The following is a 23,911-nucleotide window of genomic DNA, read 5'->3' on the forward strand; positions in this document are numbered from 1 at the left end:
AGTTGTGGTACATCTTAAACTAGGGTGTGTAGTGTCTTTGCAGGTAAAGTCAGGTCGTCTCAGGGTTTATTTACAAATAAAATGATAAATAAAATTGAATTAAGCTGTTAATCTAGTTTTGGTGTATTTAGGTGTGTCAGGTGGCTTGCACTGATTTGGTTTAAGTTTTAAGATTATACTGTTTAACGTAATGTGATATGTTTTATAACCATCCATTAAAGTCTCTCCAGTATTTATTGGTGGTGGCTGCTTCAGGAAAACAGTGCATGCATGTAATCCAGCGCGATTTTATATCATTGATATCAGCCTCACTATTTACTGTTTGTTCTTTTTACACCAGTTTTATCAAGCTACTGCTGACGTAAACATAACGGCCTGCTGCTGTTGCTTCACATTAAAGCATTCAAATGATAAAACTTTGGGTGGCTTTCATTGTGAAGCATTTACAGGAAATGCAACGTTAACATGGAATTGTTCATTTGCAAAAACAAGCCAACTGTCATTTCAGCATTTCGAATATTTGCAAGGGAGTAATAAGTCAAGAAGGGGCAACCCCGGAGAGCTGTTAGATGAAGCGCTGCAGGCGACTCCTCCAAATGCTCAACAAGGTAAACAACTTCCCTTCAACTGTCTTTCTGTGGTGTAGAAAACTATTGAGGGCATGCACAGCATGCAATCTGGTGGAGGTTGCAATTATTTTTGACTGACGTTCTATAGTTAAACAATGCAAGTTTGCTTGGTTAAACAAATACACCAGTTGTATTTCAGACAAAGATGCTGCTCAAATACTGTTTGCTGTGTATTATACCACACTTACCATGGTAACCACAGATGTTTGTTGAATCAACCACGACTGAAATGTCAAGTCCAACTTTCACATTTTTGGGATTGTGTTGGATGTGTATTTTGTAGATCCATAAATAAATCTAATCAAAATATTCTAATTTCCTAACCATCCGAAAACACCTCAACGTCGTCAGCAACATGAAGCTTGATTCTACTAGTTTACATATCATGTTTATCTTTTCAGTGCCCAAAGTAAAAGTAGTGTACTAAGCAATGAAATGATTGAGGATACATCAAAGGCACAAAACATCTTCACAGGTGTTTGTTCCAGGACAAACGTCATACCAACGATGTGAAACAATGTGAAGATTAGCGTGAGTCAAGTCACGTAAGTTCACGTAAGTTCACGCTATTTATGCCGACATTGTACTGAGAATGAGTCTAAACAATTAAGCAATTCAAATGTGTCCCCTATGTGAGATTACAATGTGTGGTGGTGTCTTTAAAGAAATGTTCTCTACCAGGAAGGGAATGCTATTTAGTTTGCCCGTATTTATGTTTTTCAGCATCAGGGTTTGGCAGGTTAGTGTTTTCCAACTCCAACAAGATAAAAAACGATTACTACTCCCTTGTGTTTTATGTTTATGAGACATTCTTGTGGTGTGTTGATTGTGAAAACACCTCAACATCTTCACCAACATTAAGTTCAAACCAATGACCTCGAGTAAAACAGTGGCATGGTCTACCAGTTTATATTTCAGCGTTATCACAATCGTGCCTCCAACCATGAGACCAGGTGTGATGGTCTCCAGAGGGGCCAGTTTGATAGTCCATGAAAGAGAAACAAAAAGTAAGTGTAAATTAGGTTACGCACAGGTGTACAAACATCTCACGTCACATAAACAAGGCAAGACTTAAGGACATGTACATACAACATACCAGGACAAACTAGGGTGTCGTTTCAAAGTAAATGTGTGTCAAATGTGTGTGTGTGTACACATGTTTGTGTGTTTGAGACAGATGAGCCTGCAGGAGCTGAGAAACCCCAAGGCGCCAGACAACAGTGTCCTCTTCCATCTTCTCTGAATGGCCTCAGCCTAATTAGGCCGAGGCCTTCCTTCCCCCTCCTCCACTGGTCACATGACACACAGCAGACCGTGGGGTTGACTTTGCTGTGTGTGTTAGTGTTAGTGTGTGTGTGTGTGTGTGTGTCTTTGTGCGGGTTAACGAGAGAAATGTAACTGCACTAAAAGATGAAGAACTATAGGTTTCTGTCTGTGTGTGGGTTAAACAGAGGGGGGCAGGGGTGTGTGTGCAGAGATAAAGAGACAACTTGAGTCTAGGAGCCTATTTAGAGCCAAATATAGTTTATTTGACATTAGACTGAAATGTCTCTGCAAGTGACTGATCGTAAACACTGCTCCTCCCCAAGGAGGAGAATTTCTTACTGCGGGTAAAATGGAAAAAAGTGAAACTTGTGACAATAAAAACAACATGAGATACATATAACTGGGGGGAACATTGTAATTATTCTCATTGTCTGCACAGTTAAAGAGTCATCTCAACCACACCTACTCTCGTCATTATCAGAATCATCAAGGTCCTACAGCTCAATGGGCAGGGTGTAGCACCTCTATGGTTTGGATAAAAGCTCCAATCAAATGGTTTAATGCAATTAACAGCGTAACTGTAAAAAATAAAATGCATAACTGGAATGGCATCATTAGGAGATGATCATAGGGTTGAGAAGAAAATACCAAACAAATTCAGTTCACTCGAACGCAACATGACGATGACAAGCTGAAGCCTATTTATCTAGATACGACTCTGCTATTACGGTATCAACGGTTCATTGTGCAGAGCAGCAGAAGAAGTGAACAGGACTGTAAAAAGCGAGTGGGCGTTTGCTGCACAATGTGCTGCATTATAGCACACGAGTGTCAAAGGAGCGATATTTTACAGGCTGTTGCTCACCATGTCCTCAACGTTTCTCATCCATGTGTTCCAACGAGACTTTTCCACGAGGTGAAAGTGCACAACTGAAAAAGTATTTGTTTGGAGTGGCAGCAAGAAATGAACTAAGAGAAGAGTGGAAATAGACTAGGTTTTTTTTTTTGTCTGAATGTGAGAAAAAAGAAAAAAAACTCAGATGAACAAGAGACAAAGACAGGTTGCTCAGTTGCTATGGCAACAGCTACACGCCGAATAGCCTTTTTGCAGAATATTGTGCTGCCATCTTTGACGACCACGCGCACGGACACACGCGTTTACATATAATCCACACACGCGCGCAAAATCCCTGCAATAAACTGACAACAGCAATTGTTGCAGCGTTGAAAAAAAAAAGCAATTTTCAATCTTTGCACAGCTTTATAGATAGTGTCTTTTAAGACCGGCGGTTTAATTGTGCCAGAGAAACAGAGGGAGGAGGGATGGGAGAACAGATGATGCCAGGAGGCCTCATGGCTCGGTAGTGACTTCCTCAGTCGAAGAAGTCAAAGGGCTCGGAGCACGCAGATGAGTGCCGACAGACAGACAGCAGGTTTCGGTGGTGAGGCCAATCTGACACCACGCAGAGCTTTCAGGTGGCGTAACGCAAACGCACCCTCTGGAGGCCAAATCGGAGGTCCGTAGCTCTTGTACAAAGCAGATTACGAACAGCTTATTGGTTGAGTAAGTATACAAATTTGCTGTCATTATCTGTGCTCCTTTTCAACTTCGTCTTCTACCCTCCATGTGTTGTTCCATCAATCAAATTCAAAAAGCTGCTAGATAAAGATCCCCGTAAGTGAACTTAGAGGGATGCTTCGGTGGTGCCGACAGATGGGAAGCTCAAACATACATGCGGCATTCAATGCATTATGACCAAACAGTACCATCTCCTACAGCACACAGCCTGTTGAAATATGAGAATGAACACATCTGATTTGTTCTCCGTGGCTTGTAAACCCAAAGCTTTAGCGGCAAGTTGAAGGTCGTTAACATCTGTCGTCACACTACCCTGCTAGCTAGTTGGCTATTAAAGCCGTTTGTTTAGATTAGCTGAGGTGTCGAGTGTCGACCTCAGAGTGAGGATTTTTTTGCACAAAAACAGCATTTCAATGTGGATGCAGTAGCAGCAGAGTGCTCACAAAGACTCATCAGACACGTGACACTGTTTATAACACCTGCTCTTCTTTTCTAGGAACCAACATAGTAACTATTGACCAATCCACCTCTTTATTGACTGGAGTTATTGACCTCCTCTGCACGGTTTCAGTAGTTGGAGTGAGACTTCCTACTTGGAAAATGTTGTTGTTTTTTGTAGCTGTGACCTGATGTTGCAAGAAAAGATTATTGAGTTAAAGTCATCATATTCCTTTTAACAATCCACGACCAAACCATGGCTGAATGATAGAAAAGCAAAGAAATGAAATACTTAATCGACTCCAACCTACTGCTCAGGTAGCTCTTTTTCCTCACCCTGTTATAAATTCAGCAGTTATTTGTAGCCATTGTTTATTTGCCAACTCTCAAAGGGACCTCCATTGTGGTGCCACACTAGGTTGCTATGGAGATCTGTGACGCAACTGCAAAGCGTCTATGCGAGGTAAGGGTGAGTGGGTGACGTCATTGGAGCACATGTAGAAATAAACAGTGAGTTGTGTGCAAAGCTTATGAAGAACATTTAGGCCATTTATATCCACAAGCACACACTCACAGACTCCTACACACTCTCTATCTCTGCATCTCATACGTGCGCACACACACACACACACACACACACTGCAGTTTTAATGTGTGTGTGTTGGTAGAGTCCCAGGGCCGGTACTGGACCTCCAACTAGAAACAAGGCCTCATCACAAGTGTGGGGTGTGTGTGGCTGCTCTGTGTGAGTTCAAATAGCCTGAGGCGCAGGAGGTGAGCTGTCCGTGGAACATGTCTGTGGCCACCATAACTTTTCAAACTGGAAAAACAATGACTTATCACAGCACCTGGAGCAAAATAACTGAAATCTGTATGTATTATTCAAGTGGACCATGAGGGTAAAAGAAGAAAAAACAATGCTTGCACCTTGCTTGCAAAAACTTAAATTATTATCTAAAATTACTTTTGTGCTTGCATAAACTTGGGCAAACTCAGTGCAACAAAACGAGCATGATAGTGGATATATATATATATATATATGTATATGTATATATATATATATATATATATATATATATATATTATATATATGTATATGTATATATATATATATGCCATATATATATATATATATATATGTGTGTATATATATATAAATAGCGCAAGTTAGATATTATTGTAATGTTCCGGACCTTTGCCCGAGGAGATTTTCTCAATCTGGACCTTTTGGAATTTTAATTGAATACCCCTGCAATAGACGGTATTACTGCCAGTTGGAAAGAAAAAATAGTTATAGAGCGGAATCTCTGCAATAATGATACATTTACTGACTGGAATAAATAACAGCAAAAACAAAGTTAGAACAACTTTGGTATCGTATCCGCCCAGAATTTAACAATGGGTGCAACCCCACCTGTTTCCCATCACATCTTATTAGCATGACAGTAAATGGAGCATGAAACAAGGTAATGGCGATGCTGGTCACAAGACAGAAAGAAGAAGTGCAAGGCCATGACAATGCAGGGAGTGGAAAGAAAAGAAAGAATTAAAAGAAAAACATTCCTAGGTATTATCCAGTCATGAAAACACGAACACATTACGCAACATGACAAGATTGAGTATGATATCGTTATACAAGATACAACAAACAACAAAAGAAGGTGTGAATAAAGTACCAGGAAAACACAGACATCTTCATTATAAAAAAACAAAAACTGAGCGGTTTTAAAGTCTGAAAATATCATTACACTGTCTTTAAATGAGCACAAATTCAATCATTCAAATGTATGAAAGCTGTTTTAGCATTTGGGGTTAGCATAACCCCACAATGTGCCAAAGACCGATCCAGCAAAGAAACACTGGTGAGAATTTTTAATGTCTCATCGTGTCATGAACAGACTATCACAGTGTCTCTAGGTGGAAAGCCAAACTCATACGAAGACGCTGACGTTTCAGCTTTGACTGGGCACTGACTCATCCTGAGCAGGCAGCGTTTGGTCACCTCAGCCAGTCTTGTGGGTCCTCCGTCTGTTTTGATTCAAACGACTGGAGCGATGAGCGATACTGCTGTTGGCTTGAGGGCCCTGACGTATGAGATGGCAGAATTATACCATAATCCCAAACATAGACCCGGGACCAATGTTTAGCCTGGTATAAGCGGCGCACACACTCTTGTCCGCATGCTCACACAAGCGTTAACACACACACACAAACACACACATGCCTTTCCTAAAATAAGAACTGGAGACCCGTAGGGTCATCTGAGGAGCTCCACAGAATTGTGGATCGGTTAAATGTTAACAAAGCAAAATGGTCTTGTGTTGTTCTTTCAAGTCACTGCAGACTTTTACTGAAAATAATCAAGACCAAACCAGAACCAGTGCTTTGAGTTGACCAAGCATAACCACCAAGTATTCATTTAAAATAGGTTTACTTTGCTTTTGCAAATTATATAGAAAGTTGTATATAAAGCTAATATCTAGAAGACAAGGTTGAATAAGCAGGTAAACATACTGGCACTGGCCTTTCCTGTAGGTAATAAGGAGTTCTATATATTTCGATATATTTTTTGCTTTTCCATTTGCTTATATGCACCTGGGAAGGAAATTATGGATTTGTTCTTTTCGCCTCAAAGAGAAAGTGGTGCAGCAAGTGGCACAAAATGGTGAAACCCATGAAAGAAATGGGAAACAATGTGACATTAAAGCCTATCCTAGTTTGTTGTGTTAATTTCTGTCGATGCCGGTTGCTGAAGATGTGACCTGACCTTGCCTACCAGTAGGGTGTGAACTACATCTTCTTCTTCTTCAAACTGCTATTGTTAACACGCATGCACACATCAGCAAGTGAGACTATAGTCTGTCCACTCATGCATGGCGAGTGATTATTCCGTGCCATGCTTCTACCGACAAATATGCAGTGCCGCGCCCCACATACCTGTTGGTCAAGTCTACAGCTATTCATGACACTAAGCGGTGGACATTAATCACTCCTTTCCTTGACTCAATCTCCATCACTCCCCAGCTCCTCCTTGGTCTTATCGCTTTCGCAATATTCCCATAATACATCAGCCAATAAGGCTGCCAATGTGCAGCAACACACCACCTCCGGTCATTATGGCACATCCTGATTGTTCATTTGTGCTTAAGTATATTGTTAACAAAATAATTATGGTGGTAAGAATGATTATGGGCGAAGGTAATCTTTCTTTTCTTTTCTTTATTTTTGTGGCGAGGTCGACTTTGGAAAAGTGTTAAGGCAGAAGACTGATACCAGAAAGTGGAACACAAGGTCAGACAACTGTTGCAGAGACTAAAGACTGATTTTGGGTTAAGAATCAACCCGTATTACAGTTTGATGGACTTTTTGACTTAATCTAGAATGACAGCAGAATGACGTCCCTATTAAAGGCATTCAAATTCTCATAAAACTCTCATTTCATAAAAGCTTGAGAGCATGAGTTGATTAAAGAAAGAAGAGTTCTCTCACTTGCAGAAGGTGTTTCAGCATGGACAGGAGGTGTGGAAGGGATGAAGGTAGGGAAGAAGAAGGATCGCAGAGATCGCTCGGAGTGGAGGGGCGAACGCTGCGTGGGCAGATTCTCACAGCTGCCCACGCTGCTGTGGATCTTAAGGTTCAAGGGCTTGGTCTTCTTCTTGGCTCTGAGGGAAACAATAAAAGGAAAAAACTGTTAGACTGACAGATATGGTGTGTACACACTCAGAACTGGTTTAATCAAAGGCCAGAGTTTCAGTGATAAATGCCTGCGCTGTTAATAAGTGTTTCTCTCGTTAAGTGTGAAAATATACGCTGAACTAAATACAAGATACGACACTTTATGGGAAATTGTTTGCCCTTCAAGTGATGTCCAGCTCTTCTTTCAATTACGAGTGGAAGGTTTAGAAAGTACACCAGCATGAACTTGAATAAATACAGTTGTTTGAAGATGTTTTCACAGCAATATGAAATAGATATTAGAGAGAGAATATATGACCTGTGAACTTCTTAATAAGCTCCAAACATCATTAAAACTACTAATGCCAGATAACAATTTCTCCACACACAATTGTCACAAATACATGATGCAACAAGTTCACACCAGGTCTTGGAAAGGTATGAAAGTCACTCTGGTTGACAAAGCAGGGCGAGAGAAAGAGAGAAAGGTGCACCAAGAAACGTCAATTACAGTCACACAATTGCAAAATGACTCCTGCAATGAACACATATTTGAAGATTATCCCCTGGTGGAAGTTTTTCTTCATTTTGTATGAAAATCTTGGAGATAAATGTTTGTTTTGACTACTGCAAAACATATCTGACTTAACCAGCTCAACAGTCCAATACACATACGTGTCAATCATGCACGAGCTCTGTTTAACTTGTGACCACAACTACACTAACTAGAATGTTGAAATGTGCTATGCAAATAACCTTGCCTTGCCTTGCCTAGAATAACCACAAAACCAACCAATTACAATAATCTTTTATTGGCACGATTAGAAAAGAAACTGTGGGCGTGAAAGCACTCTTAGTGTATAATGTCAACATACTTATGAGATTAAGTAATCATGATGAAGTGTGTCAGGCTGGGTATCCTGTTCTTAAACTGAATACAATGCTTCAGGCACCAGGCCAGAAATAAATCAAACTGACTGTTGACAGGAAGTAAGAAGTCTGCAGGATAGAGAGAGAAGATGACACACGAAAACTCAAAGAAAAGGCCGTTCATTTCAAAAGATTTCCTTCTTAGAACACTGGCTTACTTGTAACTTGTAGGCAGATGGTCATGGTAACCCATAACTAACTCGCTGGTTAACTTCAGCGGATCAAAACTTGATGATTGTTACTTGTATTTGTGACCTCTGCCTCTTTCACGAAAACCAATGATTCTCTGAAAAGTTCTGAACTTCATAAACTGAAAGGTCCTTTTCCTAGGATTGCTGAGCAGATTTATGGATGTTTATTTGCCATCAGAGACATATGAGATATCATTGATATGTGTTTCATGTCTTTGTTACGCTTTTTGGACTCAAATTCACCTCACGCTCCCCTCGTTAAACCCCGCCTGAGTGGATCCTCGGTTTGAAGTTGCTTCATGATAAAGACCCCGGGAGGTAAACAAACATGGAAATATACATAACTAACCTCAGGTCTGCATGCATATGGGAGTTCATACAGACACACAAAGTTAGTTAACATCATTGTGTCCTCGGGCTGAAGTCTGATGACATTTAGAAAAGTGACTGCAACTCTGACTTCTGAGTCTTCTGAGTGCATTTCGGCTAGTGGCCTTCATCAGGGTCAACATGAAACACATTACAGACAACAGTTAAATAAGGTAGGTATGAAGAATAAAAAATTCTAAGAGGAAAGAAATATATATATATATATTAAATACAACCAATCATATACCTCCACACACAGCGGCCTACCCACAGAGGTGGGTTGGTATTTGGTCATATGGCTTCGTGCCAACCGTTGTACCAGGCTGGTAGCTAGAAAAGGGGAGTGTTCAATGAGGGACATGGATCACCATATTATTATTAAGTGTAATTAAGGGGTGGTGCTAAATTTCTACAGAAGAGGCCTTTAACCTACAACGTACCTATTTGATGTTACACTTTCATTAAAAAACTTTAAATGACAGTGCTGTATATTGGAAGAGTTCAAGGAACAAGATACATACAAAAGAAATAAGGCGTAAGAAATACATCATAAAGGTTTTCATAAGAGAGACCATTTCTAAACTATAAGATATTACAGAAGCACTACAAAAACTCATTAACTGAGAAGTCCTCAGTCATGCCCCCTGGAAATAAACTTTTGAAATAGAAAAAGTATATAAATTTGCTTACAAACTAATGTCTGAGTGGTGCACACACAAGGTCAAAGAGATGCAAAGAGAGTGAGCCAGAAAGACGGGAAGCAGAGACTATGAAAGTAAAAGCTGTAGAGAAGAACCAGAAAGCAGGCTGATGTGCAAAGAGAAGAAAAGACCGCTTCAAATCCAGACGGAGACAGGTGAGGAAAAAAAGTGAGAAAAGGAAAGAAAAAGAGACTTAAAGCATGCGTGGTCTGACTTTTCAGGCAAAGTAACACTCATTAAGTGTTAAATCCCACAGGATTTGTTTCCTCCCATGTCAGTTTCTCACTCCCTAAACTGAGTCATGCAATTAGACCTGTAAACCAGCTCGGCACTTCACTCCCATCTCCTGCAGTAAGGAAGCAGCCTGCAGGTTATCACTTCTCCGTCATAGAGCTTTTGTCAGCTATTCCGATTAGCCCACTTTATGCAATTTGAATCTAAATTAAACCATTCATCTCCCTGTATGCGTGCCTTTATCCTTCCCCCGAATGATTTGTAGATGTTTAGTGAGGGGGGAAAAGTGAAAATGAATGTAGAGAGAAGAGAGAGGATTCCCAATTTTTGTTTTGAAAACGGCTGTCGGTGAAGGCGGGCGGGCGGGCGGAGGAGGGGTCTGTCAACTTCGCAGTAGTTAGAGCATCTTTTCAGATACCCTTCTCTACCCTGCATATGAAAAGTTAAAGGAAAGAGAAACTTAAAGAATACACACACTACAGAGAGACAGAAGAAGAGGAAGATGGGGGACTTGTCAAGTGTTAAGAGAAGGTGTGAATAGTAGAGTTGTCTTTTGATCTCTAGGATAGTAAATCACGACACATTCCCCACAGATGGAAATCACTGCATATTTCTGCGACACTTCCAGGTAGCATCTGAGTCTTTAAACCCCCCGGGTCTCCCTTACTGAGTAAACAGGAACACCAAAGTTGTTTTTCATAGTATGATTCAGACATTTCCTCTTGACATATTGCAGTGATTAAATGACCCATTGTGTCACGCTTATTACCTGCTGCTTTGGGGATTTCTTCGTCATATTCTTTCTTCCTGTTGAACATGTTGCCATGTCCCAGTTTTGGACTCATTAAAGTTCTATTGTGTCTATTCTGAAGTGCAATCTAAAATATGCACATGCATTTGCGTTAATCAAGGGTGATGATGTTTGTAAATTAGAGGCGTCTCAATCTCCAAACCACTTTCGATTTGACATTCGAATTTAAGGTCACAATTCGATCCACTCTTTAAGGTCTGAGAACTTCTGAGAAGGTCTGAGAAGGTTAGACTGCTCAATGTGTGGTAAGGTGGGATCAAAGCTTTGTTTTAACTTTCTTAGATGGTTTATATTTTTGAAATATGAGATTTTCACTTCACAATATGCAAGCAAGGATAAAAAGTCTGACATTCATCCACCCACTCCCTCCACATCAACTTCCCCCACACTTTGCAGAGACGCTGATTACAGTGGCACCTTCAAGTAAGTTCCATCTGATCAAGGACAGAGGAGAGCAGCAATACTTCAAAAGACATAATTTCCTTTACGTTCTGACATATCAAGAGGATTTGAAGAAGGCAGGCTCGTGCATTATTGCACAGCTTTCTGCCTGGCTAACCAGCTATCAGTTGCTCATCCGTATGGCAAACCTCAACAGTGACGCTGCGATGCTGCAAAGCATTCAAGCTGTCTAATCAACACTTCTGGGAGAGTAATAACTTGTGCGATTCAATCCGCATACCTCTACTTTTTACCTCAGAAATATGCAGAGAGCTCTGCCGAGATCCATATGGGGAGAAAAGCACCCCGTTGCGTTCTATGCAAATTGATCAGCGGAGCAATATCTCTGGCAGCCACTGCTCTTTTCTGCTTTTAATAAAATTGGCGGAAAATGGAATAAAGGTGACTAGAATAATCATTACACCAGAGAATGAATGTGAGCCCTTTGAGCAGTTTCATCCAACGCATGTCGGTTGTCTTGCTTTCAGAAGTCTGCGGTGTCGAGTCTGAGTTGAATAAAAGCTGGCAGTCTGCTACCCTGGGTGGACTTTTTATTTGTATTTCCTGAGGCAGTGTAGTTAAATCAAAGCTAAACTTAATCTAAAGGGAATTTATTGTAATTGCACAGTCGAGTGCAGCAATCAAAACAATACTCTTTGCTATTAATGCATTATTTTGATTAAAAGAGTATGATTTCACAAGTGTAAACATTGAAAGAAGAATTAAATGTTCAGAAGAAGGCTGTGATATTTGTAAATTAAAATAATTATTTAACTATAGCAAGGTGTGTCTTTCAGCTTTTGTGGCGATATCTATTGTAATAATTGAACCTAAAACATGAACGGAGAGCCCTCAGCTCTGCATGTATACCTGCCTGTCTGGTTGGCTGCTGTTGATTCCAGGCTATCGGCAATCTATGATATATTCGAGCAATACTGTACACAAATAACACAGGAAGCACTTTAAGTATTAACACTATGGGTAAAATTGGACTACTATTGGGAGTATTATAGGTCTACTATAGAAGATGCATGGCCCAATTATAATATAACAATAAAATCACAACTAACAAAGTATAACATGCTGAAAAATATAATAAATAAATAAGAATAAGTAGCAAGAGATTGCTGATACCGGCCCATACACACGCTGACATGTGTATAATGGGAGTAATGGCAATTATTTTTTTCCACTTCAAGCACTGGCCTACTCCAAAGCTTATCTTTGTTTGTCAGAGGAGCGACACACAGGTGTTGAAAAGTCACAACCACCGAACCAACAGATCATCCAGGTCATCCTAAATCAACACCATCACACATGTTTCATGGACACATAGAGGGGGCGTTTCTAAAAAAAAAAAAAAAAAAAACTTGCTTTCCCTCCTTACATCTCTTGTTATCTCCTCTTTAACTGTCAGCGTCTCCCACTGGGATATGAGCGGGTGTCAGTGCGCTTTCAGAGGCCAGGGGTGGCACAGCACTCTCAGAAGGGATGGGAATCGTGTGTGTGTGTGTGTGTGTGTGTGTGTGTGTGTGTGTGTGTGTGTGTGTGTGTGTGTGTGTGTGTGTGTGTGTGTGTGTGTGTTGTAAAGCTGAGAATGATGCTTAAGAGACAGCAAGACACCCTAGGTGGAAAAAAAGAGTGAAACAAAGGATTGAAAAAGGGGGCAAGCCTGTGTGGGAGATAGAAAATGAGACGGAGAAAGAGGGGGTGGGGGAAGCAGATGACCAGATGAGAAGCGAGACCGGTGGTTTGGGACCGGGGAGCAGAGGCAGACGGGCGACAAGTTGACAGGAAGGCGGACTGTGACATGTTGTCTTCTCAGTAGCTTCTCGGGGATGTGTGTCGGCACAGCCTGTCTGATTAAAATAGTTTTATTCCTTAATGGTGTTGCCATATGAAGACATGAGCAAAGGTATGGTAATGTATTTATGGGCATAAAATGTGTTTCCATTCTATAGGAAACTAAACAATTAATTGAGTAATTGAAAAGTAAATTGTCTGAATAATCAATTATTAAAAAGAGTTAACACCACATGAAACTTTCACACTGCCACCGACCAAGACATTATAGCTTCCACTGTGAAGCATCAGAGAATAATAGAATAACAACAATGGTTTTCAGCAAAATGCAAATGTGTATTCATCGGGGTCAAAGTAAGGACTCTGTAGACAGTCGGTACTTAACATGCTGCTCTGTGAATAAGCATGAGATGCTAAAAAAAAAAAACACCATCGCCCTCCATCTCTGCATTCATTTGGGTGCTACAAATTTAAACTTAATTTGCAACCTAGCTAGAGGCAGCATTCTTTTGGTGTATTTATTTTTTTAAACTTGAGTCAAGCATTTGACCCACAACCTTTGTTGACAGTATGCCCGAAAGACTACTGGTCTCAGACACTCGACTCAAGTTTCAAAATGCGTACACCAAAAGAAAGTCGGCCAGCTTGTAGCATACACTCAGATTTCTCTCATGTTCTGTTTAAGGATCATCAGGTTTTTGTGATCTTATAGAAGATTAGAGTTTCACAAGTTAGACATCTAAACAGGTCGCAGAACTCATTTATTCTGCCAAACAGTTAAGTGAGAAGATGTGTTTTCAGTAACCCGTATACTGTGCAGTTTGCCTGGAAACTGTTCTAAAACTGGCAACATCAGACACAGCATATTCGGCATCGCATAACAACGGCTGATAGTAGAATTATATGCAGTACTTTGATGTTTTTACTCTTGTACGTCAATGACGTTGCTGCAAGATGCATTTCAGAGGACAACAAAGTGTAATTTAATCTAAAATACAGGCACATTTTCTTCTATATGACGCTACAACACCCATGCTGCCCTTTTGAGGGATGTACAGTACTTAGCTCCACTGTTTCAACTATGAAATGGAACCAAATCCCCGGGTGAGAAAGTACAGGGAGCAGAAGTGGAGACAAGGGAGAGAGGTGTTGTCATGGAGATAGAAGAAAGAATCTCTGCTCGTCAGTCAGATGGGATTTGGTCAGTAATCGATTGCTGTTTTTTTTATTGTGAATCTATGAGATAAGATTACTTTTTTTTTGTATTGTATTCAAGACAGACTAAACCAAAACCAAGACATGACTGAGGGCCAGGCAGGGCAAGACCGAGTCAAGACCAGGACCAGAGCGAAGTCCCACTGCATGGCACAGCTGCAACAACTAATCAATTCAAATTGATTATAAAAATAGTTGGTTAGGAATATGGTCATCCACGAGGGGTCTATGTTATGATGCATGACATGCGCTGTGGAAACGTCCAGAGAAAAGTCCAGAGGCAACCTTCAGGTTCTAATTTATTTATTTTTAAACGTAACGGACAGAAATACCTTCCCTCTGTCTTCTCTCCATTTTGTAACGGATCAATGTAGCCGGCAGCTCTGAAAAAAGCTATCTCAAAGCTACACTGAACCATCACAAGACTTATAGAAAACAGACGGGAGATATTTCTGTCCGTTACATTTGTTTTTAAACCTGCAATCGTGCAATTGTCATTTTAAAACGGACACAAATCTGCCAGAGACGGCAAAACGACAAACACATTTTCATTTGATGCATAGATGCATCCCCAATGTGTAGCAAAAGAACATTGTACATGACCAAGGAGTTGTGTTTTTTTAATGAAACACTAGGGCAAAATAATCATCGATCAATCAAAGTAACTAATCGCAAACCATAGGCACTCTTTAAATCAATCTGAAAGATCCAGAGAAAACAAATTAAGATTCCTCTTCCTTCACCTCTTTTATTAAGCCATACATACTATACTGTAAGTGTGTTTGTATAAGTGTACCATGAGAAATGTATAGAGGCAATAATCAAAAGGTATTGCAGAGGTGAATTCTATATGCAAGAATATTCCTTTGTTTTTTATGAGCGATGACAGTAATGATGTTAACAAATAAATCTGACAAATAAATCCCCGTAGTTCCCGTCATGACCGGACATACAATCCAGAGTCCTCTTTGTCTGAGACGGAGACGAGACTGAGTAAAAATGCAGTTGATTCCAAGACGAGACCAATAGAAAAGTGGTCTTGAGACCAGTCTCGAGACCCAAGACCGATCTCGAGGACTACAACACGGATGTCCGCAAAACTTTCTCTGAAACTAATTTTGTTTTCAGGTTTGAGCAGCAGAGAGTGTGATCCAAAACAGCTCGAGAATACTGATTCTTGAAACTCTTCAGTCTAGGATAATTTCCTCAGGGCACCATTGTTTCCTGCCATCACCTGTGCTCTACATCAGCCGTCTCCACCACCTGGTGATAATTACTCGTGTCGAGAGACATTCTGTGGCTCCATAAATCACACTGTATTTAACTGATAGCTTGGCTCAGCGTTACGACACAACAATTCTTCAGAGATGAAATCTGCCAATCAAGAAAAATCTCTGCAGATTAGTGATGAAATATTCTTGGCATCCAACTTTTGGTTGTTTTCCACCGATGGACTGGATTCAAAAATTGCCTTTTGAACATTAAATGGCACGGCTCTGACTAAGTGTGCCTCATTTGCCGCTGCATTGTCTGGGATGACAGGTGTTCCAAGATCCTTTGTTATTACGCGCAGAACCAAAATTGATATTGTTGGCAGATTTCCTTCTTACTTTAAAGTCACATAGTGAATTGTCTGGCGAGTTATGTCCAGCATGTGAATTAAAGTTAAATTATGTGTAATTATAATGGCAACTGTTTGTTCTTTTGAGAGTTTTTGTAACAGCAGAGCCCGAGGCAGTACAGCCATCTGCATGAAACAGTTCATGTCGGGCGATCAAATAAGCATCTCTGACAGTTTGTTTAACCACATGATCAGTTTCGTCTTCAGGGCAAGCTAAATCATCCTTTTATCATCCTTTATATGCCAAAAAATAACACTTTTTTTAAGCCTTAAAAATAGATTTCATATTTTTTCAGTTTAGATTCCCAATAATTGATCAGTTTATCCAAATAACACCAATTTGGAAATTTAAGAATACATTTGATGAGCTGTGAAGAGGTGCTGGCTGTGTGAGACTAGCCGGTTAGCATACAAAAAGCACATGTCGACAGTGTTTTTGTAATTCCTCTCACTGTCAGAAGCAGTATACACAGGTCTGCATTGCATGCTTAACAATGGGATATGAAAAATTAAGAATAGATAGACTAAGTAGGATTTGGCGTCTGTCTTCATCTTTTTAACCTGTTTTCACTCCTGAATAAGTTTGACATCCTGGATATATCCTTCAAACCCAATGTTGTAATAGTTACACATCTTTTTGTACAAAAATATTATACATTTCATTTTTTTATGGACGCAATCATCGGTCTTGAGGGTTTTATAATGTTCCAGCGTCCTTCTCTTATCGGTCACCTGCACACCAGCAAGTCTCTGTGTATTTTCCCCAGCATCCAATTCAATAAGAGTTTAATTCTTTGATTCGGTCTAAATTAAACCATAGCTCAAACCTTAAACTCTCTAATCCAAATATTAAAGCTACAGCATTGGAAGCGACAACAGCTATCTGGCCCACAGTCGTGCGGGTTAAGTGGTAGTTTTGAAGCACAGGCAGAGCAGTAAATGACAGAGTGCCTAAAAGGAAGGAGGGGGGTCAGGGACAATATGGAACCGGGAGCAGATATTATCCGTCTTGACTTTAACATCAGAGAGAAACACTGAGATGAAAGCCTCCACTTGATGGCCTGAATGATGAACGACGGTAATAACTCTGTTTATGGTTGTTGGACAATGAAACAGCCGTACTCTATGCCAGCAGTAGATGTAGCCGGTTTTTAGTTTGCTTGGTCTCTGTCAGAGCGACGTTTGACATCATCTCACACTTCAGATTTAGTGTTTGATCTTCCCATGAGACGGATTGAGATGAAACTTTAATGATCGTGCTGGGAAACTTACGATCCATATAATTTAATCAGAAAGCAAAACAAAATTTTCCATAAAATGAACTAAATACTTTGAGCACAGTGTAAATACTATAAATCTCCCCGCGTAAAGCTGGGTTATTTCTCACAGATCCTTTCTTTCTTTCTTTTTCTTAGATAAGAATAACGCAACTTTTAAGCATCATTTCTAATCACCCACTCAAATCCACCCAGCTCCCACTTGTTCACAAATTTCCACAGAAAAACCATCAACCTAATAAATCCCTCCTCCACCAGCAACAGTGGCAGTTGGGCTAACCGCCACTCCTAAACACTCATATAAATTCATAATCATGACTCCAATTTCTGGGCCGCCGATGGAGCTCGGGAAGAGCACTCATTAAGTCCGATAGATGGGTGGATGGATGGAGGGGAGGGTGGGTTGGGTAGCGCCTGGCTGTTAAGGGCCTGGTATTGACATCCCCTTTCACCTGACTTGTCATTAATGGCAAAGGGGCCAAAACCCTGATTAACATGGATGAGCCTTTGTCCGCAGAGAAAAGAAGATACACACTCACATTCCCCCATTAGGCACCACTGAAGCCGCAAGCTTCCTCTCTCACACACATATATTATCTTACTGCTGTGACGTACACGGCTTCGTAGCCTATCTACGCAGTGAATGTCCCACGCAGCAGAGCATGTGGGACCAATAATCCTCCGGGGTCAGAGATCGCCCGGCTAATGTGACGACGTGTGTGTCCCGGGCGGAGGCAGATCTGTATCTCGGCGGATCGTCTGGGGAGCAGCGGCATAAATTTGACGCCGGCTGAATTTCCAGAGAACGCTCATGAGTTTTTGTTTTTTTCTGAATGAAACGCAATAAACGTGTCGTCAGAATACAGATCGAAACAAAGCTCTGCGACAATAAGGAGTCATTTTAGTCGACTGGGTTGAGTCATGGAGTTCCTGCATTTAACTGTGACATTTTTCTTATTTTTTGTGCTCTGGAGCCTTTGTAGTAATGGAGCCGTGGACCCTTTTGGGGTTTTGTGAGGACAACCATAAGAAAAACAAACCAAAACACAGACTTTTAAATATAATTATCCTACAGATGCAGTAAATGCTTGTGTCTGATAGGTTGTCAGATGTCTGTCCAATCCCATATTGGACAGCTCAAGCGCAGCTACAGCCAACAGTTGAATCCCCGTTCTCGTGCACAGGTGTATCAAGCTGCAGTCGATGATACCAGATTAGCCTGTTTCCAGACCTCTGAACCATCGCCCACATCCCAGATTTGTTGAGCAACTGAAATCTGCCTTGTGTGGTGGTGCCCATTGACGGCAGTAGTTTCAGCCGGTTGGAGAAACAGTTGACCAATCAGAGTTTAGATGTCATCTTCCTAAACAGCTAGCTGCACACAAAAAAAAGCTGCACAAAATGGCCTCAAGGGTGAATAACAATACAGCCACTGTAACTTAATATCAATTAACAACAATTAACAACCAATTGACAAAGAGACTTAACTGGATAATGTAACAAGCCTATAGATTTATCTGATGACCACCAGTTCTGATTAATTTAACTTTGTTTAAGGAATCCTGTTTCGGTGTGGTGAACGGCTCTAAGTACGACAACACCCATGAGCCGTGGCTGCCATTGCTATGGAGAAGAGTCAGGTCAGAGAAGTTAACGATGTCACTAACTACGATGAGTTTTGGTGCACACAGACTTGTACCTGAGGACTTTAAAAACTATTTTTTTTAATCTTTTGTTGTGATAATTCGCCTGGAAGAGTTTTCATGCACGTCCAAGCCAAAGAAGAGCTCCAACCAGGAGTCACCTGGAGGAAGTGAATGGAACTTTAACATCCTGAACCAAAGGCACCTGAGATACTGTACTTCCTCTCACGTCGCAACTCTAAAGCACTTTTAGGACTTCTTGTCCATGTTGGCTTAAAAGTTTAGCATCAAAGTTCATTCTTGACCTTGGAATCCCAACTAAAGCTCCACTTAATATCTTGTTCTATAGCTATACCATATCACAGGGCTTCGTCAGTGGATAGAGTGGTAATTCATGTTTTTATTCCTGCTGAGGGCCATTGTCATTTGTTCTCCAAACCATTTTAATAAGGTCGAGAGTTCATTTTTTTGTCGTGACCAATAAATAACCACAATAAGTCACTCTGAGATATCCTGATCTAGAAAACAATGGGCTTGCTTCACCTTGTGGTGTTGTTTGCCTTCTTCTAAATGTTATATCTCATTAATACGTAGTGCTTACGTGCTTCATTTTCATCTCTTACCAAACCAATTTTTTTTTATTTTAAATGCATGAATTTGAGTTTGACTTCTAAATGAAAAAGAACAGCTTTTGTGTAGTTCTGGTTACGTCATAATTGAAAATATAGATATATTTTACTGTTGCTGATGTAAACTAACCTTTAACAGCATCAGATAAGAAAACGTTAATGTCGATATTTAGTTGCGGGTCTACTGTTATTTGTCCTTGTATTAAAACGCCTGAAAATCTATTTGAAAGTAAGGTCCTGTGCAAGGGTTCACCGATTTCTTTTTACATTTAGATCACAGATTTTCTCTTTAAGTATCTAACACCTCATAGCTTCCATTCTCTCTCAGTGATATTCAACCCTTGATCTCAGTCAACACTGTCACAACCCTTTCTTCGCACCACTGAGAAAACTAGACCCCCTCAAAAGAAAAAGTATTTTCTGTGGGAATTGGTAGATGTTATGGATGACGGTGAAATAACACATTGACAGGTTCTCAAAAGAGACGCATAATGAGAGGGGAGAGGACAGAAAGAAAAGGAAACAGAGAGAGAAAGGGGAAAGGAAAAGGGGAGAGAAATATATGATTTTGTACACCAGCTCAGTGAAAGCAAACAGCTAAATTAGTCATGGAATGGATGCAAATTTGCATCCCCTGAGGTTTGCATGGTAGAATTACCCTGAGAGAAGCAGAGGGTGAATCATGCCAACCCCCGGCGCCATGTGATTTATTAGCAAACATCCAATTCAATAGGAAAGTGCTTAACATTCAAAAAGCTGTGAAAGTCTCATAAGGTGGCATTAACTATATGATATTACCGCTTCCACTGACGGGGCGGGGGGGAAGGGAAGGGGAGGCAAGGCATGAGGGCGTCGAAAAACAAACACGCCCACCTTCCAAAAATGATCTTGGTGTGACGTGCCGAGTGGGACTGTGACAGAATGAAAACTCACTTGGCCTTTTCCACGCACGCATGTTACTCATTAACATAGACAACGAGGTTCATTAATTGACACTCCATCCCAAAGAGCCTCTCCGCTTTGAAAAGGGCACAGAGAGAGACGGAAGGATGCGATGGAAAGGCTGCATAATAAGCTAAATAAAATTATTGTTGCACTCCTGGCTTAAAATTAAAGTTTAAGTGGTGCTGGGTATCCAGCGCACTTGTGTTTCCTAAGTTAAACTATCAACATGTTACAATAGCTATCACAGGTCTCAAAGAAACATTCCACCCGCACACACTTCTACGTCGTTAGATATTGTTTAACGCGTTTCAGAAGGTAATAATAGGCGTGTTTTTTTGGACCAAACCGTTCTAGGGACTCCCTGAGGGGAATTGCCCACTGGGGAGCTCCTACGAGAATAGATACCTTCAAGGTTTTTGTTTTTGATCTGCATTTACACCGGCCAATAGGAACGCTGAAGTAACGTACGCCTGCAGGCGACACTCGCACACAACTCCAGCTGGGAGATCGGCGAGCGGCTAGTTCGCTATGTTTTAGAGACGCATTGATTGCAATTTTCTTGTCCGTTTCAGATTTTTTACAAGTCTGACCTGCCGATTCCGATTATAATCAACATTTTTCTACACAGTCCCAAAACCCAGAATTTTCTTATTTTTTAACCTATTATTATTTTTATTTCATTCTAAATGATTTCGTTTTATCTAAAGTGTGTTTATTTTCATTTTTTCCCACTGTTTTTATGTGCAAATCATTTTGGGCTACATTTCTTTGTCTAATCTTTACTACTTTCTATATGTCGTGGAAACGCAAACAGGAATGCACAAAAGGTACCTACAGAGATTAAAGTATGATTTGTAGGATCATAAAACGGCACTATTGGCTTGATTGATTTGCTGATTGTGTGAGTCTGTACATTGTGTATGCGATTAAGTGTTTGCAGGTGCTAAGTGGGATGGGTAGAAATGCATTGATTGCAGAAATTGATTCTCCCATTTCAAAGTCCAATTAGCAAACGTGGGGAAACGATGGCGTCATTAAGCCATTCTCACCCAACTGAGAAGACGTTAATCAAAATGTATTAACAGAGAAAATGTTCTGTCTCTTTAAGAAACATGAACAGAACAAGGAGGTTTTGAAGAAACTAAATCAGAAACATCCAGTGAGCTAAACTTTAGTGTATTTCCTAGGATTTCAAAATAGATTTCATACTGGAGGTAATCAATCATGTCACGTTGGGTTGACATTGATTTGATGACATTTTCACGGTGCGCCGGCAGACAGTCATCACACCAAAACTAACAGCAATATTGGCACTGTATTGATCCCATACATGTGTGCTCTTTAATACCATCTGTGGCAAATACCATCTGGGAAAACACGTTTCCAAGATGGATGTGTTGAGAGAAAGTACCTGTTTTCTTTGGACCGATGACCAGGACATTGTGATTTTGTGTTTTGGGATGTAAATAAGAAACCGTCGACAGACAATAAGAATTTTGAACGATTAATATGCCCGGCTTACAAGACTCTGGCGGCCTCACAGCTAAACTAAATGATGCGGTGGACACTTACTGGGAAAGTGGCTGCATGTGTCCAAAACGATGAATGCAAAGTCGTGGCTTCTAACTCTCCCAGACGGGTAAACTGGGGACTCTGTTTTGGATATACAATGCAGCTGGTGATACATTTAATTTTCAATTCAATTTGTTTAGCCCAACATCACAAATCTGATGTATTTAAGCCGTTTGTGCATCAGGTAATCGTTGCAGCTCTGCTGCTTGTTAGGCACCACAGCACCCCTGCATGAAGGGCACCTATCTTGTCAGTTAACAGTTAATGATCGATTAATGAGGGTATTGACTATCGGTCCCAAAAAAATGAATTAGCATCTCTAGCTTGGCGACTAACTCCAAATAAATGATCCTTTTTGTTAAGATTAGTTAGTTTAAAGATCATGGGTTGTATTTGAAATCATGTAGATCCAAAAGCAAATCTTCTTTTTGTATCCTTTGGAGGAAATTTAAATAAAAAATGTCCATTTCTATTGCGTACTTTTTGGGTAAGAATCTATTATTGAAAAAAAAATACTTTATTTCTTTATGTAAAAAATAGAACTTCATGAAATTTGACTTCTGCTACATGCTTAGGATGTGTCAAATTCATGGGTGTATGACCCTTTGTGTTTAGACACCAATCTACTGGTCAAACCTCTACCCACTGAGCTACAACTTCCCTCTTATTGTGACTTCATCAGAATTTGAGAAATCATTGACATTGTTAACACGTTTTTGCTGTGATCGATGTTCATTTCATTGTGTTGGCCTTTTCAAGCATGAGGAACATCTGGCTATCAAATGTCAACATCTTCAATCTTGTATCTATGAGGTTAGCTCACATTTTAGACACAGACGCAAATGAACCAAACAAATAGTTAGGTTCACATAAAGGGCTTCTGGCATGAGACTCTAAAACGTTAAGAATCTATGGTTTTCATTTTGGTTTAATTTGCTTATTGAGTGTTTGAGGTCTGCACTGTTTGCACCGTTTGCAGCCTGGGATTCCTAATAGAGAAACTTCTACTCCCACGACAAAAAGAGAAGGCACTTAATGGCTTCATTGTACAAAACACAAAGTAAATCAGTATTTAAATGTGATTTTTTAAATTTGGCCTATCAAGAGCCTGAGTCATTACCACAGGAACAAGAAGAATCTGCTCAGTATCTATCTAGTTCAGTTGCTGTCAATTAAAGGACTATTAAGCAAATCAGGATATTTTTTACAAAGTTGAAGGGAAATGGAAACATTTGATAACAAATTTGGCTTGAGATGGTTTTTGCATTTATCAGATAATAGTTGATGCGCGATGTGGATTATGGAAACGCCTTTGCCACGAACATTTAACTTCCACTGATCCGCTGTTCCCGCTATTGCTGCCTTCCTCTGATAGAAGCATGAAAAATGCTGGTCTTTGCCTCCGGACACCATGAAATATGGCCGATACTAGCTAACGTGACAGAACAATTAAAACCCAATGCAAACAAATTCCTGACGGCCTCCCTCCATTTTTCTCATGTAGATGGTTCGATGGCCAAGTCGACTTGTTTTGTTTTCAGTTTGCAACCTCTACTTCTTCTACTCTGTTTACTGGCGGTTTACAGCCATGAGCAGCCTATAGCGCTAACTCCTGACAAAACTAACACCGAGTTCATTCATTCCAAACCAGTCGAGTCTTTTTTTTGCAAAATTTCAAAAGTTTGCTTGACAATTGAATGGAAACTTGGCTATAGACAAAGAGAGGAGAAACTGTGATGGGCATACAGTATATAATCAAACATGTATCCCTCTTCTTAAATTCTTCTTCCTGGGTAAAGTTTAAAGCTCCATAAAGCAACATCTTTGAAGGAAAATGTGGAGCAAGTGCTGCTAATCCTCCCGAGAATCAACGTCTCACTCTACAGCTCTGTGCTGCCTTAGAAAACGAGGGTCAACCGAGAATTACCATATCGAGTCTACT

At 40.3% G+C, this 23,911-nt stretch overlaps 1 protein-coding gene across 3 annotated transcripts in view; it reads right to left on the bottom strand.

The window, feature by feature from the left end:
* The window catches only part of ksr2 (kinase suppressor of ras 2), an 82,973-nt gene that overhangs the window by 31,151 nt on the left and 27,911 nt on the right, over window positions 1-23,911 (bottom strand). For all 3 annotated transcript variants that reach the window (XM_076104546.1, XM_076104545.1, XM_076104544.1), the window contains one exon: window positions 7,402-7,574. In XM_076104546.1, coding sequence (XP_075960661.1) covers window positions 7,402-7,574 — 173 coding nt within the window. The remainder of the gene's footprint in view (window positions 1-7,401; window positions 7,575-23,911) is intronic.

The sequence above is a fragment of the Anarhichas minor genome, unplaced genomic scaffold, assembly GCF_050575085.1.
Source record: "Anarhichas minor isolate MPS153535 unplaced genomic scaffold, ASM5057508v1 ptg000030l, whole genome shotgun sequence".
In the NCBI taxonomy this organism is placed as follows: domain Eukaryota; kingdom Metazoa; phylum Chordata; class Actinopteri; order Perciformes; family Anarhichadidae; genus Anarhichas; species Anarhichas minor.